The sequence below is a fragment of the Patagioenas fasciata genome, chromosome 2 (genome assembly GCF_037038585.1).
Source record: "Patagioenas fasciata isolate bPatFas1 chromosome 2, bPatFas1.hap1, whole genome shotgun sequence".
In the NCBI taxonomy this organism is placed as follows: domain Eukaryota; kingdom Metazoa; phylum Chordata; class Aves; order Columbiformes; family Columbidae; genus Patagioenas; species Patagioenas fasciata.
Window position 1 is genome coordinate 65,346,225 of NC_092521.1, and position 18,648 is coordinate 65,364,872.

At 39.0% G+C, this 18,648-nt stretch overlaps 1 protein-coding gene across 2 annotated transcripts in view; it reads left to right on the forward strand.

Moving 5' to 3' along the window:
- Positions 1 to 18,648, forward strand: part of AHRR (aryl hydrocarbon receptor repressor) — an 87,105-nt gene that overhangs the window by 16,194 nt on the left and 52,263 nt on the right. Inside the window, exons 2-3 of one of the 2 annotated variants that reach the window (XM_071804332.1) lie at positions 872 to 943; positions 7,687 to 7,868. In XM_071804332.1, coding sequence (XP_071660433.1) covers positions 882 to 943; positions 7,687 to 7,868 — 244 coding nt within the window. In that variant the 5' untranslated portion in view covers positions 872 to 881. Of the gene's footprint in view, positions 1 to 871; positions 944 to 7,686; positions 7,869 to 18,648 lie in introns of those variants that run through there. The other variant, XM_071804331.1, reaches the window with a different exon arrangement.

Below are 18,648 nucleotides of genomic sequence, written 5' to 3' on the forward strand. Positions count from 1 at the left end.
TCAATGACTTAGAAGATCCCCTTAATTTTACTTCTTACACAAGGCAGCAAACACTCTTGAGATACAGCAACCTCTCAGGCAGCGTGCACCCAGTGTTGAAACAGCACACAGCAAGGCTAAAATACTCTTTCAAACAGAAAAATCAAGAGACTTTGATATTCAGCTAATCTCTACAAGATTTAAACAGACCAAATGCAAAGACTTGTTTCAGAGCTTGAAATGTCTCTTCAGGCAAACGTGCTCAAATAGAGAAATAATAAGGCTAAGTTTTGTCTGAAAGTTGTCACCTCCATCAGCACTGCATTGGGTCCTAGTGCTGACCGCAATACTGTGTGGCACTTCTTAGGCTGTTGACAGATATACTTTCAGTCTTTAAAAATGAGGATGTGAGGACCTGGAAGAATGCAAATTTGAATAATTGCATCTTACTTTTCACAGTGTCAGTAATGGAAGACAGTATTCCTGTGTATTTAAAAAGCTGTGAAATCCTCCCTGCAGAAGATGATGGGTAGTATTATTCATTGTTATTTGTTTAACTGAGGTTAAAAATGAGCCTAGAGGAAAAAGATCAGTTTTGGATATTGAGTAAACAGGATATATTCTATACCCATTTTTATACCATGTATAGTGTGCTTAATTTAGAAAAATGAAAATTGAATATAAACATCAATATTATAATAATATTAAGGTAGGAAATTGGAATAAGCCTTAAGCTTCTATCTTAACTAATGCCACTGTGCTTTTTAGTGTTGTTGAACACCACACTCAAGGAACATTTTCCTCGGTTGAACTTTCTTGGTGCTGTCATTTTGTACAGTGTATGAAACACAGAAACCTCTAAACTAAGAAACCTGTTCCTTTTGTTTTTCAGCATCAGAACAATGATTCCTCCAGGGGAATGCCTATATGCTGGGAGGAAAAGGAGGAAACCCATTCAGAAACAGTTAAGTATCATATTCATCAGGAGGCATATCCCTCCGAATGTTGTACATGCTAGAAATGAGGTAGAAGGATGAGTTCCTTCCTCCCGTGGTCTGCTGACACAGGAGAGACCTTACCTCCTACTCTGCAGGGAGAAAGCCCTGGTCAGAAGGCTGGCTCTTCATAGTTAAGATTGTCTCCAGAAAAAATGCTGAGCATGGGTCAATCCTTACCCATTACTAGGTGTCCCAGAGGCGGCTGGTGGTAGCTGTGGTATCTACCATGGTGTACTGCAGACTACACTGCTTTGAGGAGCAGAGAGGGACAGCGTTTTTTTGTAGGCAGAAGGTAGTGGTGGACTGAGTGTCAACTGGGCAACGGGCAGCTGGGCCCTGCTCTTCTATGTTCCCCGCTTCCCATTCAAGGAACCTTTTGAGAAGCTTTGTGGCATCAGGACACTGGCATTGTGCCCTCCCTACCCCCTTCCTTAACTTAGCCTTGCTTGGAGCATCGCAAAGTCCAACATGTGTGAGCCTGGAAAGTGGGTCAGTTCAGCCAACTGAGAAAACAGACCAGTGACTCACTTTTTGCATAAAGAACACATAATTTTCAAACCACTATTTACTATGGGATCACTTTCATTAGGAGAAAAATGGGATAGAGGAATTGTATGCTTGCAGGCAAAGCAGAAGAAGAAAAAAAAGCAATGGGAAGTTGTTACTGCAGGATGCTTCAGATGGGAGAGAAAAAAGGTTTCTATCAGTCAAATTTAAAACGATTTCCAGATACCATAAGCCACTCTGTGAAATGAAGCTTTTTAATATAATCACCCCATGTCTTCTCTGTTACACTTGATTATATGGTTATAAAACACACATTTTTACTGTGTTAAAATTATGAACTAGCACTGGTGGCCTTCACAGACAATTTAAGGATGAGAACGTAACTAAAATAGATTTCCCTGTTTTCACTTGTTCAGATCTTCTAAAAATAACCCACTTGGCTTAAAATTGTATATATTGGTCTAAAGTCAAAGGGGAGTTTCTCTGAGTGTTTGACAGAAATCTTTTGATTTTGTTTGGATTTTGTAGAGTATTTGCACATGAACCACTTGTTACCACTTAAAAAATATTTCTTTTACTGTAAAATGTATGATAGGTGACAATTACAGTAGACAAAGATAATTACATAAGAAAATTATTCTTCCTGCAAAATCAGTGTTAAATACAATATGTATGTAAGGTTTCCGCACTACTGTTCAAGCATGGGTGTAGATATTTAACTTTATAATTGCATAAGATATGGAACTGCTCCAATACATAAAATTACCTCTGTGCAGCACTGTTTATGGATCATAACTTTTGTGAGAAAGGAGGGAGAGTTGCAGTTGCTTTAAGAAACATGAGGCTTCATGTTTGGAGCATACATGCTAGCTGAAAGAACTTATCTCAAAGATGACTTCTAGATAAATGCAATGGTTAAGAAAAATACCTGCCAACAAAGGACAGATATGTCCTCATTAGACTTTTTTGAAATTCTGGCTTCAACAAAATCAGAAGCAAATTCTCTTTTACTTTGATGGAACCAAGTTTTCACTTTCCAAGCCATTGCAAGTAATGCTACCTTGAAAATAGCTTTGCTGTGAGATTGCGGGACAGGTACCTGAGTATGAGTGTATCCAGCCACGACAGAGACAATTTTGACTAAGAAACTTGATTTTGGTTAAAACAAAGGGCATCATTTGGTTTATTAGGATACTGAGCTTCCACACTGGAGGCAACCCTCTTTTCTGTGTTTAGTTACTTATCACTTGCTGAGGATGATTTCTCAGTTCCTAGCAACATTGGTCTCTTCCTCAGACCTTATCTGTTTGTGGGATTGGTCTCTGGTAAGTCTTTCCTGTGCTCATTCCCTCACTCAGGGACTTCCTAGCTCTCATCTAAAGAGGCTCTGAGTGCCCAAGACCAACTGGCTGACGTTGCTCCTTTCACAGTCTACAAAAGTTGATGAGAATTCTTTGGCCAGTCCTAATAATGATTTCTCTCTATTTTTCCCCAGTAATATCCTCTAGATACTTAACTTTCTCTTGGCAAAGGAATAAGTTAGCTCAGGTGTCAGTCTGAGGAGGACACTTTGATTTCTGTAGGGATTAATGGGTTAGTCCTTTTGAGGACCAGGATTCAATGGGCAGAGGAGAGCAATTCTCCTCTTTGCAGAACAACTGAGTTGTTGATGTCTGTCCATACTCTGTGCATCCCATGGGACCAACTCTGTCTCTCCATGAGCTTTTTGTGATCAGGCTGTCAAGCCAGGTGGTGATCCTGCAGCTGGCTTTTAATTTGGGATGTCACAGAATGATATTACTCACTACTTCTGTAGTTTTTCAGGCACAGAGATTCTATTCTGAGGTTGTTTTACAGAACAGTGATGAAAATATATGAAGAAGCTCCATGGGAGAATGCAGAGACCCACAGAATTGTGGAAGAATGTGTAGGAGAACTTGTTTTAACAGGAAGACCTAATACGTGTCAGTTGTCTTCACTGAACTAGGAGAGACTATCTTCATTAGGTTCCAATTCTTCAGACTACACATCGGGTTCAAGTTCTACTTTTATACATGCAAATAAATAAAAACCCCTTACTGTTCTCGTTTTGCCCCAGAAAGCTTCCAAACAAACCCCAGTAAATGTGGTCTACACTAAGAATTTTGGCTTTTATGGAACCAGTTCAAGCACCTGGAGCTCGGACTGATTGAAAAATTTCCATCAGATACATTTTTTTCAGCCAGAGAACTGGAATTTTGGCTAAAGGAAATATTTTCTACCAAATGTTTGTTTCCTGTGGAAATCTAACTTTTTACTGGTAATTCAAGCATGTGTAAACTAAAGAGATCTTGTTTTTAACCTGAAACTAAAATCACTGTGGTGAAATTATTATTATACAAGAAATGCTAAGGCAACACTTCTGGACATTTACCATTTGAGAGCTTCAGCCACTTCTTCACCTCAAACCCTGGCATCTTGTAAAACTCTCTTCCTCCACAAAACATTTCTTGTAATGGTTTATAGGTCTTTAAAAGCAAACTCCAGCTGCCCTAGCTCTGAGTGTATCTATAACTGCTCCAAACTGCCCACTTCAGCCAGAAGTGTACCAATGCCAGGGTAAACAGAGACCTCAGGAGGTGCAGCTCTCTCCTGCTTCCTAGTTCTCATTTTAAGGTCTTCTGTGATATTACCCTTCCTCTTACTTGGTGTCACACTATCCCACCTCTCATCTGCTCTGCCAGTGGGATGTCTTAGTTCTGCTTTTGCCTTTCCTTACTGTGAAGACCCAGAAGAGGTAGAAGGTGGCAAGGGGCCCCCTTTCCTTCACACAGCTTTCCCTCAGTTGGTCCTCGTAGGAGATGGTGAACATCTGCATGTGTACAGCTGGCACTGGAGCTCAGCTCTGCCAGGATACCTCTGCAGTGCCCAAGCACAGCTCAGAGGCTGTGGGCTGCTGGCCACATGATAATCATCTTGCTGTTACTTTGCAGTTAGCCTATCTGTTGCATCTCATGGTCTCTCTCTTCCCTTTCTTACTGAAAGCTTGCCATCATAGTAAATGATTAGATTTTTCTCACTTTAGACCATCTGCTGGTTTAACACTTCAGCATACATTAAAAACTTATTCAGAATGAAATTTTCGTTACTAGGGTAGGGCTCCCTCAGAGGGTGGTGAAGAGCGGACAGAGCTGTAGCTGCAGGAAATTGCTCTGCGCGCTCACCAAACTGGTTCAAGTGGTGGTCTGTCTGTCACAGGCACACTGAATCATTAAAGCACAAATGGCTCAATGACTGACATACCACCGAAACTGAAAATGTTCTCTGGCACCACCTCCCACACTCACTTCTTACCACACAGTGACTGGAGGTATGGGTCTTGTACAGATTTGAATGGTTAAGCAATGCATCGAGGGAAAAGCCAGCTTTATTGTTTTAATTACATGTGCTACTTCATTGTAGTAGTGTTGTCTGAAAAGCACAGTAAAAGAGGCATCATAGAATGAGTGCTGTGTCTCTGTTTAGACCTGATTTACACAGTCTGAGAATCCCTGGTTTAAGGCAGACACAACAAGCACCATCTTCTTTCAGCTCAAGATAAGGTCTAGTATTTCCATTGGCTTCAAAACAGCCCACTAAGAATTTACTTGCCTGCCCTTTTCTGTTTCTGGATAGCCATGCTGGCCTTTCCATGGAACTTGCATTGTTTTAAATCGCATCCACTTGGCACTTAATTAGCATCTACATCAAACCCCTGTTTGCTTGGCTTCACTCCCTTACTGAATCATTTCCTTGAGTTTTCAGGGAGACTATGTCCTGAACTTTCTGTCATCTTTTTATTCTATTCCTTACCATCTCCAGAAAGCTGGTCCTTACACTCAGAACAAATGCAGTCCACATAATTGCCCTAAACCATACCTCGCTGGCATAGAGGAGTCACTATTTTACATGGTAAATAGGCTTGAGCAATTTCTATTTCTATTCCATGTTAGCCTTGGTAACTTTCAGCTCTTGGATGCATCAGTCTGATTTTCCTTATTGGAATTAACTTTTTTCTGTCCTAAATTGCTTCATTGCTTCAGCTGTTTTGTCAGACATAAAGAGCAATTAGGAAAAGCTTATGTTCTTTAGCTTCTACTGAACTACAGGCTATAATCCCACAAAATTACTGCTCTCCACAAGTCAGGCATCCTTTTGGTGTCATAGTGAGGATGGTCGAGCTTCAGGGTTTACTGCAAAAAATTAGTGCCAAATATGTACAGACTTTTTTGAAAAATAGTTAACTCTGGAAAAAGTAAAAAAGATTATTCCCTTTTCATTGATTGCATTATTTTTTTGCATATTTGCTCTCGAACAGAGGAAAGTTATTTATTGATCCCGATCAACAAAATCCCCCCCATGTCTTTGGAAGCAATTCATCATGTTATTGAAGGGCCACATACCAGTATTGGTAATTTTGAATAAAAAAGCAGGAATTACATATTTTCACTACCTCAAACACTTTTTCATTCATTCTGTCCATCAGTGTTGTCCTGCTAAAATGAAGTGAAAACTCTCAAAAGTTCATACCTAATTTAGTTTAAGAGGTTTTCAATTATCAACAATCACATGTACAAAACATTGATTTTTTTTGAACTAATTTTTAAGCATATATTTTTTCTAAAATCACAGTTACAATGATTATTTAAGATTGCACTAACAAGAGGGTAATATGCAAATGTTATCCTTTAACTTTTTAACCATCTTGTGAAATACTAATGCTCAAAATTGAAATTACAATTGAAAAATATAGTAAATGTGTGAAGCGTGGAAATGCAGTAGTAAAGTGCTACAATTAATTAGTTTTACCCTGTTTCTCCACTGGAGCACCAGCTAAGCTACATAATGTTATGATCCTTGCCTTTAGTGAGGAGAAGATGGAAGCTTTTAGCACACATATTTTTTCTTGCCTACCGTTTCCCATTCTTGAGGGTTTTTTTCCAACTTTTTTGCCTTGATTTTTTTCTCAATGACTCTTATTCTGGGGAATGTGCCTCAGGAGGAATGTGGCAATGTGCTACATTAAGAACTTGAGCATGGGTATTAGGAGACCGAGTGGAGGACCAGCAGACACAGCATTATGTCCCCTGGGAGATAGCAGTGAAGCTATAGCACTGTGCTGCTGCACTCCCTCTGGGATGGTGGATCCAAGTAGTTTATGGCTCCAGTGGCCAGTGGCTCATTGCTGGATAACGCACTTGACTACTGCTGTGTCTAGCAATTGCTGTCTGCTGGAGATAACCACCTTCTCAAACTTACCACTCAGGTCTTCTTGCTTAAGTGACAATTCTGTGTTTCAGCACTGAGCACCACCATCATGCTGGAAATCAGGTGTCCATGACTGTGTGCAAGCGCACTAGCTTTTCCTTTTCTTCCTCTTGAGAACAGCATCTTACATGTTCTGTGAGAAAGAATATCAGCAGATACTCCAAAACTGAGCTTCCTCATCTTAGTGCATTTTCACAATGGATTTTCTGAGGCATCTCGTGCTGTTCACTGCATGAGAAAGACATGGAATGGAGATGGACTAGGAGTACTTGTCTTAGAAATCTGAGTAACGTTAGTCTTTATGTTTTGGAAAGGATACCAATGTTCTTAAGAGTGAAACCAAATTATTGTATTTTTTATTACTGATATAGGAAGGTAAATGTGAGAATGTTGAGGAAAGAACGTCTCTTCACCTTGCTTCCCATACTTTTAAAAATCATGTCTAAAGACAGGCTCTTTTCTTAATTATCTCCTAACCCACAAGTTAAATCTGAGTCCTTAAATAGAGATGCTTTGAATGAATATGGTGGATATTGAATGGGTTCATGCATTAGTCACGGTAATTTTCCTCTGTTGTTCTGATCCTTATTTGTACTGCATAGGTGAGAAATTGTTTTTCCTGGTACTCAATGGAACATGAAGATAGTGCCCTTTCCCCTAACGTGAGAGAGTCCTGAGTATGACATATCAGTTCTTTGTCTGTTTTTACGGGGCAGGTGTGAAAAGAGAGGCCAATGTCCATGTCTTTGCAAACACAATGGTAAATCTCTTTTTGGCAGAGGACAGAAACTTTAAAGGTGTTCATGGAAGCTAGGTTAAATATGTCTGTTATTAACTAATTGCAGACAACGTCTCAGTCTCTGGTTCTACTTTCTGGAGGTAAAACAGGTAATCGAATATGTGTTCTCCACCACAGAAGGCCTGCAGTTGGGAACGAAAAATCAAATCCTTCGAAGAGACACAGGGACCGTCTAAATGCGGAACTGGACCATCTGGCCAGCCTCTTGCCTTTTCCACCTGACATCATATCAAAGCTGGACAAACTTTCCGTCTTGCGCCTCAGTGTCAGCTATCTCCGAGTCAAAAGTTTCTTTCAAGGTAGGCCTCTTTAAGATATCAATATTCCATTATAAGTGTCCCTCTAATTTATTGGTGATTTGTACTAAACTTGAGTAAAATTAGTAAGTAGTATTATATTGATAAAGGAAGAAAAAAAATCTATTATTGAACTTATTTTGTGCATGGGATGTTGTGTTGGAAATTTTGTGCATTTTCTTCTATGCCATTTGTGTGTTTTTCACCAAATAATTGGATAACCTCCACCCCTCCTCAGCAGGCTTTAGGAAAAGAGGAAAACATGACTGCAAAATCCCTAAACCAGCAAAGAGGCTTGGGGCAGATGTAATACCTGTAGAAACTTGGAACTCCGTTTTTGAAACTATTATCTGCGTGTTTGCAATGCCTGTTTACATACAATGTGAAAGTCAAGCAACTGCTGTATTACCTGTGTTTGCTGTATGCCAAGAGGAGATCGGCTTGCTTGAAAGGCCAAAAAGATAATTTTCTCTAAGTGAGATTCAAAGTTTAAAGTGTTGATTAAAACTGTACTAGGCTATGCTTTGTTTTTGTAGCTGTCTGGCTTACCACACAATGAAAGCCAAATGTGCATGTTCAGATGTACATAATAAGAATTCTTCCAAATTTGCAGACAGTTTTAGTTTCTTCTTGTTACTGAAGAGTTCAAGAGAGCAAAATCCAGCTTAGGGAATGAAAGTCCTCTCTAGAGTTGTTTAGGAAAAAAAGAAAATAAATACCTATTTAAAGGAGTATAATTGACCCAGACTTATAGGTGAACTGCAGAGAAAAACAGAATGGGCATTATTTTTCCTTTTTTACTCTTTGCTACTCCTTCCTGTTACTGTTCCTTATTCTGCACAGTGTATAAAAGAGAGCCTTAGATTTTTTTTGTTTTTGACTGGAGAATAGTATCTGTTGGCTGGTTTCTTGCTTTTAAAATATATTTTAGTACAAAAGACATGCAAGTTTGAAGAGGCTTTGGCAGACCGCAGAGTGTTTAACAAGCTGACATCAGATTACAGATGGTGATGTTACTGACAGTGGGAACCTCCCATGTCAACTGTGGCAGCTGGTTGCCCAGACTCCAGTTTACAGAGTGCCTTATTTTCCCTTTGAATTCATACCTGAATCTTATAGCCCCTTCCTTCGAGATTTACTTTAATTTCTCTTGAATTCAAAAGCACTAAGCTGTCTTCAGCTGACTTTACTACTCTTCTGCTGGAGTTTCTAAGATCCATTTTCTCATTTTTTTTTTAGAAAAGGGATGGGATAAAAGGGAAACAAGTAAAACCAGACTTCATTACTCTGAAATGTTCCATGATTTGAGAGATTTCATTTAATTTAATCCCCAAATTACCTAACTGAACACATAGTTTGTGTTCCCTTCATTCTTATTTTTAAATGTTTACATCATGAAACTAAGGTTACAGAAAGCATTGTTTATAGCAAAGGAAGGAAACTACTTGCCATTTTAAGACAAGAGAGCAGGCTGGAGCTTCAAAAGAGTGAAGTGGAGGAGAGATGAGCCGTGGAAACAGAACTGGGGGAGCAGTGGGTGTTAATGTTTGGGTAAGAGCAGGAGCTGCAGCCTCAGCTTCATGGCATGTCTACTTCCTTGTAGCTGTGGAGAAATAAGGCAGAATCTGATTTTATTTTTTTTTAAGTAAAAACTTTGGTGGGAAGTCACCTAAGAAAAGCAAACCAAAAATATCCATCCCAGTGTTTTGATCTTGGTTGTGATGAAAGAGGACAGAAGAGCACAAAGGGCTTGTTTGTGGCTTTTTAAATCAGAAGATGGTACTGAGTCGTGAGCTGTTATAAACACTGTGAGGACAGAGAACAGACCAGTACATACAGAGATGTTATAAAATTGGAGAAAATAAAATGTATCTGGAAAAACTGACCTAGGAGATCTGTAGTAATTCACTCAGGGAAAAATAATCCAAAACAACTGGTGTTCAATAGAAGAGAGAAACCTGGAAAAGGGAACATAAAGACAATAATCTAAGAGGGACACTGGTCAGCAAATCATTCTATGCTTGTAATACGATATGTTGACATAAACAAGAAAGCCAAGTGTGGATTTTGGTCTGTTTGCCCAGAGGCAGCATGTCACTACACAGGAAGGTTATAATCCCTCTCTGCATGAGACCAGCATGGCTCCATCTGGAATACAGCTTTCTGTTGTGGGCATCTCCTGGTCACAAGGGCATTAGCACATATTACGGAGTTTGAAATAAACACAGGCAAGATGTGACTATAAAGTTGGCTGGACAAAAAAAAAAGTCAAATTAGCTGGAATGTGTACAGTTTGTATGCTTCATCTGTTTGTCTTCATAGGAGAAAAGGATGAGAACGGAATGAATTGCTTAGGATATTTTAGAGTGGTACAGTAGAGGACACAAAGAATGCTTATGACCAAGCTGAAATTTGGCTGGAATATTAAGCAAAACAAATCCGTATTGTGTTCTGTTCAGATATCCAATATTCCTAAAAGTGATGCAGTGGAGATTCAGGACAGTCAAATTTGTAAGCTATGACACACAGGCATGCACATCTTTTGTGCAGAATACTGTTCTGAGAGTTTTGAGGAAGTTAATCTTCAGTTCCATGTTTTTAAAAAGTGCTTGTAAGAATGCTGTTTGCAACTTTTTAAAAAACACAAGTAGTGCTATTTGACACATAAGTTCATTTATGACATTGCAGATTCAACCCACAACAGTTCAGCAAATCCCGTGTCAATTACAATTATACAACTTCAACAGTCCCAACAGTTTCTAGACATACTCATTTACTTACCACTAGGTGTCCTTTCAGCAGCTACTCTGCACTAGTCAGCGTGTAGCACAAATTTTGTATTTATAAAGATCAACAGGCAATTAGAGGGCATGGAGTTACTTCACCATATTGATTTCAAGCATGAAAATAATTTTGCAGAGAAACAGATATTAGGAGATAGAGAATATTCATTAGACATTTATTCCCACTTTGCTAAACATTATAGGTTAGTACCTCAAAGCATATGGCCAGTTCATCTTAGTTAAGTTCTTTAAGCAAAGGCCTGGTTCTTTTCTCAAATTTAGATCAGGTTGTTGAGACAGGTATTTCTGCTATTCAGTTTAACAGTCACTACACAGATTCCCTCTCTCATTCTTAGAAATGTTTTCCTTTGGCTTCAGAACAATTCTTCTGTCTACTTGGTTTACAGCCTTCCTATCTCTGTTATCAGCTGGCAGTGGCTCTATTAATAGCCCTGCTGCCCCCAAGCTATATGCATCTAGTCATTTTGCATTTTCCTGATAAGCACTTCAAAATTGCTTGCAGCAGTAACCTTCCCATCTCACCAGATCTCCTGTACAAACCAGTACTTAGACTGAGAGACATCGACTGCTACAGGAAGGTGAACTGGTCGTTCAGCCCTGACAAAAATTTGCCCTGGGTGGGGCTCCTGTGGGAGTGGGACTTAGTGGCTGTGACCATTTGAGCTTGCTGAGCCTCTGTCTTGGCCATGTTCCCTCTTGGTTAGTTATATTCTGTCTTCCTTTACCACTCTTGACAATACATCCTTTAGTATAATACCTCTGATTTTCAGTTTTTCCAGTGGTGAAAAAATGGTGGTCTTGCTCCACTTCAAAACTGACTCCCTTTTCTTGATTGTTTCAAATGTTCCCTTCTAGTATAGGTGCTAATTTTGTAAATCAGTGTAAGAAAGAGTAGCACCTTGTTCTTTTAGCATCTCAGACTCTTTGTAAGAGACAGCTAACTTAAGTTTCCCAATACCTCTAAGGAAAATACTTATGACAATTTAGATAGACCAACACAGGTCTATCTAGCCACAACTAGGGCTTAAAGCTCCTCATGTTTCAGTTCTTAGTGTAACTAACCTTGTATTGGTAGGCCACTCAAACCTTCCTTCAACATACTGTTCATTAATGTTAATCCTTCTAGCCATAAGCACTCCTAATAAATGACAACTGATGTTGTTGAGTACAGTCTTAGGTGGCAAATATAGACACCTCAATATGGATCAATTTTTTGATTATTCAAGAAGTGGAGGTATTTTAAATCCTTCACTACATAATTTATATAAAAAGTAGTTTAATTCCATAGCTTGTTTTTCCCATGTGGACACTTTGTTCATGCACAAATGTGTATTTTGTGTTTATACGCACATACACATGCAAATACTGAGACATGCATGCACACACAAAAATACTGTAATCACAACAAAAATCTCCCTTGCAATATAATTTGTACTCTCTGTGTTTATTTCAGACTTCAGTGCCTTCTCTGTATTTACTTACTTCCAGACTTCGTTTCATTTTGAAAGCTGAAAATCTGATAGATTTATGGAGAACTACATAACGAATGTAGAGAATCGTAGATTAAGTCTGTGAATAAATATATTCAAAGTTTCTGTAAATTTTGTATTTAAATTGTATTTAAATCTTTCCAAAATAAGTGACAGTCAAGCATGGAGACCTGTTGTTTACCTATCTTAGACTGAAGTTACATATAAATTTTTAAACTGAATAGCAGTAGAATCTGAGAAAGTTGTGATAAATGTTATGTCATTTTCCTCCACATAAAAATCAAGATTTTAGGAAACAGGACTATTTCCTCAAAGAAGAATCAGCTGTGCCTAAACCTGAGGGACATTTGTCTAAAGATTTTGTCAATCTGCAACACGAGTGATAGTTTCCACACTTTCTTTGGCAGTCCCTAGTATCCAACCTGGATCTCTGCTACTGCATTTTAAACCCTTCTTCTCTAAATGAACAATTTATTTCCGTTTCTCATAGCACCTGTGCTTTTACAGCTATGAAGTTGTCCCACGTTTCCCTCAGTCTTCGCTTCTTTAGACAGAACAGCCCTGCCCTGCTTCTTTTTTATTTTTCTTTTCCCCTCAAAGACTATGTTTTCTTTAATCACTCTTGTTGTTCTGCTTTGTCTTTTTTTCAAAATTCATCTAGGGTATGTGCAAAGCATCCTTCCATTTTACAGCAAATGACTGATAACTTTTCTCCTATTATGGTTTCTTAAGTAAGCTTGGACTCCCTTCCAAAAAGATTCTTCAGTTTACTTATTAAAGCACTGTGAGACAGTAGGAATAACCTTTTTAGAGTTATGAAGACTTGTATTATCTATTGTTCTTCCCATCTACATGTACAGTTGTAGAAGGTAATTAATTTAGTGTAACGTGGCACATATTCTTGTAGATCTGTTGATTTCTACTTCTTTTTTATTAGCTTTTAACTCTTCACAAATAGGTTGTTTGATATTTTTCTCCAGTATTTTTCTATGTGTTGAAACTCAGCTTAGCCCTACTATTCTTTGATTTTTCTCTTCCCATCCTTTACAATGATAAGATCCATTGTTACCCTTTTCTAGTCTTTCAAATCTCCCTATTTTTATCATGATTTATCATAGATTTATAGCTCTGAGTATGCTTTAGCTCATTATCAGAATGTGACGCAATGACTTTAGTTAGATGCAACTAACTTGTAAATATTAAACTAATCCAAGTAGCTAAGGTGTTAGCCTCACTGCTGGTGTTTAGTGGCAGTGTTTGCCTGAGCCTAGATGATGGAAGTAGAAAGAGGCAGTAAACTCTCAAACTTTTGTTTTGTTTTGTTTTGTTTTTAATTATCTATAACTCTCCTTCTGCTGACTACCAGAAAACACTTTTCTCAACCTTGTATGCTTAAAGGACTTCCAGCATGCTTTTTATAGCCTTCCCTTTCTTGCTACATATTATTTTATGCATTGACTTTTCTGTTTTTCTTGTTATACCCTTGTGCTTTATTTTGTTCATTTGTAAAAACATTTTCTGTGACCTTCCAGTCTTTCAATAACTTAAGATTTTGTTAAGATGGTCCTTTCTTATATTTCCTCTCTTGGCTGCCATTGAGATAGTTTACATTTATCCTCTACACATTGATTTATAGAAAGGACATCTAGGTCCTACTTCCCTTAGGTGTCTGTCCTCTGAGATTTTGCCTTCCAGTTCTCCAGGTGTACTGAAGTTTCCCTTCTTTAGGTCTGGTGTCTTCATGTTGCTATGCCTTGGATTGCTGCTGCTGGAAACACAGAATCACAGAATGTTAGGGATTGGAAGGGACCTCGAAAGATCATCCAGTCCAATCCCCCTGCTGGAGCAGGAACACCTAGATGAGGTTACACAGGAATGTGTCCAGGCGGGTTTTGAATGTCTCCAGAGAAGGAGACTCCACAACCCCCCTGGGCAGCCTGTTCCAGTGTTCTGTCACTCTCACCGTGAAGAAGTTTCTTCTCATATTTAAGTTGAACCTCCTGTGTTCCAGTTTGTATCCATTGCCCCTTGTCCTGTCATTGGTTGTCACCAAGAAGAGCCTGGCTCCATCCTCGTGACACTCACCCTTTACATATTTATAAACATTAATGAGGTCACCCCTCAGCCTCCTCCAAGCTAAAGAGACCCAGCTCCCTCAGCTTTTCCTCGTAAGGGAGATGCTCCACCGTCAGTTCCAGGATTTCCTGTTCACTGTCATTAGGCTGCCCTCCATTCTTCTAACCCATTTCTCCCCTTCAATTAGATCTCTTTTATAGATTTTTTTTTTTTCAGTTTTGGCAGAATAGCACACACTGTGTGGTTTCTGTCTTTCTTCTGATTTAACTTTCATGTTAGTGGGTCATTTCCTTTTACTCACTTACGTGTTTGGTGTGATCCAATTCCCACCAATGTTTAATGGAAATTGGATTTATCCCTTTTAAGAAGAAAGCAACAAAGGATTCCTCCCAGCTGGCCTGATTTTCAGTGTCCTCAGTTACTTGCAGTGTTCCAGCTTTCATCTCTTCTAACTGTATTCATGGCTGATTTCATAGCTCAATAACATACATGGACTTCTTACTACTTTCATTCAGATTCCTTAGGTTCATTCATTAGATTCTTCAGATCAGGCTGTCCAAAGGAAGGACTGCTATAATTTACTGTAGTATTTGAATATTTAGTGCCACAGTCCACACTTCGTAGCTTGCAGACCTGTTTAGCATGTGACACACCTGCCACTCCAGTGACACAGAAAATTAAGAAATCAAACTTGAGGTGAGTGGTGAAGCAAAGAATGATCTTGTTTTCAGTCTATTATCTGCACTGTAATACTATTCAAACTGCTTTATGAATGCTACTTACCTGAACCAAAGCTCCTGGTCTGAGGATGCAGGATTCCACTGCAGTGAAAGCAGAGGGGTTATCAGGCACCCCTTTTTTCCCCACTGTCTCTATCTAACATTTCTATTTTCCCAGGATTTTCTTTTCAAAATCTCTCAGCTAAAGCTTTTTCTGGATTGAAAAGTTCTGCTCTTTTGGTGTAAATATATTTTTTAGATTTTTATTTACATAAGCAATGAAAATTTTTCCAGAAGAAGATTTAACTGATTTTGAAACTCAACTCATATGTTTGAGTTTATTGTTACAATTATGGCTTGTACTGGATACATTTCCATGGGAAAATTTCTTCTTTCATGTATTAGTTGGTTCCAGTAGCCTGAAGCTTTCCCTTAAATTTAAAACCATAGTCTTAGCGAATCACAGAATCACAAAAGGGTTGAAGTTCGAAAGGACCTCTGGAGGTCATCTGGTCAAATCCCCCCACTCAAGCAGGGTCACCTAGAGCCAGCTTTCCAGGACCATGTCTAGACAGCTTCTGAATATCTCCAAGGATGGAGACTCCATGGTCTCTCTGGGCAACCTGTACCAATGCTTGGTCACCCTCCCAGTGGTCTTTTCTTGGTATGATTTATATATTGATTTCCAGTATGGAAATAATAAGAGGCTTTCAGATGACCAACAAGCCTCTAGTTTTTTATGAAATCTGTATTTTTGGGTTATAAATCTAGGATTTCAGTTGTGACTCTCTGCTTAGGTAGGGTTGAAGCTGATATCTTGAGTCAAGAAGTCCCCAACTTATCTGAACAGTTTAAAAATTACAAATTTCTTTTTTAAAGACATACTATACCAATTCAGAGCACTCACAGTGGCATCCTCTGAAATGGAATGCCTGAATGATTCCTTTTTCGAATGAGAAATAAGAACCTTCTTTTTGCACACATACAAAATGTCTTTAGGGTATCTGTTGCTGTAGTTCACAGTCATAGCTTGTAAGATTGTCTGTAAGCATTTAGGCTGTTCAGCTTTCTTAGGGCAGCATATTCCATGACTAGCACTGAGTAGGAATCTTCATGGTCAGAGTGAGTAACAGGTAAGGTTATTCTTGTGACTGTATTGAATAATGGTATTCAAATTACCATAGCATTCAGAGTGTTTCAGCCAAAAGGGGAGTGTTCCTGAAAGAAACGTTCTCCATTCTCTACTGGCCTATAATTTTGCCATCTTCATAACAACATAGTGACTGAAAAGAGGAAAAAAGTGTTCTGCTCTGTAAGTGGTACATGAGTAAATCTTTGAAGGAAGACCTGCTGTCTGCAAGTCTTCATCTAATCAAGTGCTAAAACAGTGAAATTTTAGTGCAAGTATCAAGAATTTAGGCAGGCTAGTTGCATATATACATTCCTGAGATCTGGCAGGACTCATTTCTGGAGAATCCGCTGCACATTGACTCTCCCTTACACTACCCATTTCCAAACAGTGGATTATTTTGACTAGATTTTTGGACATTTTTAATTGCCAGAGAGACTGTTTTATTGTGACATATTGCTTATACCAATGCTTCACTTTTTTTTTTTTTTCTTCTTTCCTTCCCCCTTTGTTTTCTGGGGACACCATTCATTCCATGTAACAAATACTTGAGGCTGTTTTGGGCTACATGTCTTCTTGGATAACCTGGAGACCTCTCTGACCCTTGGGAGACCTTTGCTGACTCTCGGAAGAAGACTATATCTCCTCTTCGTGCCTTGTAAGAGGATGGATCTCCTTCTGCTAGTTGTCTTTCGTTTCCTGCAAACAAGGAGGGTTTTGTAGGAGAATGAGAATAGATTTACAAGCAGGATTTACTTCAGATTAAGCTTATATTCAGGAAGAACAAGAGGACTCTTAAATTGCTTGAATTCCTATCACCTTCAAAAACCAAGGGAACCTGTTAGTGCGACACTATATTAAGTGTCACATTCTGAGACTGACTCTAAATTCCATACCTGGTTTTTTTGAGTCATGGCACTTAGTTAGAAATGTCATATCTTTTCTGGTACCCCTTGGGTACTCCTGTCATGTGCTGTGGGTTGTTCATATTGTCAAATCTCACAGGCTCAGAGCTGTTAGCCTGAGTCAGTCATCTGCACAAAGAGGGCTGGACTCTGTGGACTTTGTGCTGTCTTTGTGCAATACACCATCATTATGATTGTTCTTGCAGAACTTCCTCTTGCGATTCTGGATCTGTATCTTATACCACTTTTCTATTGTTGGATGCCATTCAAGTGAACATCCCTGTAGGCCTCAATGTTTCTCCTGGTATTGACAAGGCTGATTATGAAACCAGGGAGTGGAAATGACAAGTGGTGGGGGAAGAATCTTTGAATGTTAGATTTCTCCTGAAAGCATTTGGCACTGGAAGAGTTCCACTGTTTCTAGTGATAGTAGAAGTATACTCAGAACCAGACAACATAGTCACAGAAACACACAGTGGCTGGTTTTATACGTGTTCCCCAAAACCACAGCTGCAATATTGGTTCAATGCTAGGGGAAGTCCCCAGTACACTTTCATCCATTAAATGTGGGCTTTTGTCTTTCTCCAGCTTGTTTAGTCGTTTTAAACCATTCTGATTTGGTAGGCTTTTATGCTCAGTTGCATTTGGTTAATTCACACTATGCATCTCATGTAGCATTGATACAAATAAATGTAAGTATGTGGCAAGGAAAAAAATGGGCCCATCTAATCCAATGGGCTGTTTTATGCACTGTCTTTTGTATTCAGCGATGTTCATCTTATTCAAGCACTGTGCTTTCTTAGTCCTTCCTCTGCAGCTAAGATCCTCCTTGGCCCAGCCTGGTAGCAGCAGTTGAAATACCTTCATAGTCCCACATGAATCAAATTCTGTTATCCTGTGCTATAATTAATGAACTTTTATTGACCTTATTTTCTTGAGTTCAGTTGTCTTTGGATGTCGGAGACTGAGAAAGAACTTAGCATAAGTTTAGTTCAACTGCAACCCAAGTTTTCCTTGAGTCTGGAAAGAAGAATGGTTTTCATCATAGGAAATATTGTATTTTTACTCCAGAAGTTGCTAGCAATTGCAGTGATTGTGGAAGGTCCTTGCAATAATTCTGTCCTAATCACAGCTGCAGTGGATGTGAGATAGGAAAGCATTACCTCAGGCATGAACTTTGGCTTGGTTTACACTTGTTCTCAGCTTCATGAGTGATTACCATCTCTGAGAGGAAACGTGCTTTCTTTACTATCAACAAAATGATTTACTTCATTTCTTATTTTAAACACAGATATGTTTTAAAGGGAAGACAATACCTCTTATCCAACAGAAAAAAGAATTTAGCTTGGCATAATATAATTGCATGGGGCTTTGAAGACAAATAGGGCAAATCGTTCTAGGCTAGAGAACAGTATCTCAGAGTGTCCTCCTGGTTTCTCTTCTCGCTTTCATATAGCCTCACTTCTGGCTTACAGCACATGGTGAAAGTCTCTGCAGAGAACTCCAAAACAATGCGGATGCTAAAGCAGGTCCTGTATCAAGAAGCAGAGTGGCTACGTGTCTTTGGGGATAAGCCTGCATGACTGGAATATGTGCCTCCTCATCCCAATACAGCCACACCGTTTTCCAAGCTCTTGTTATCTCCACTTAGCAGCATAAG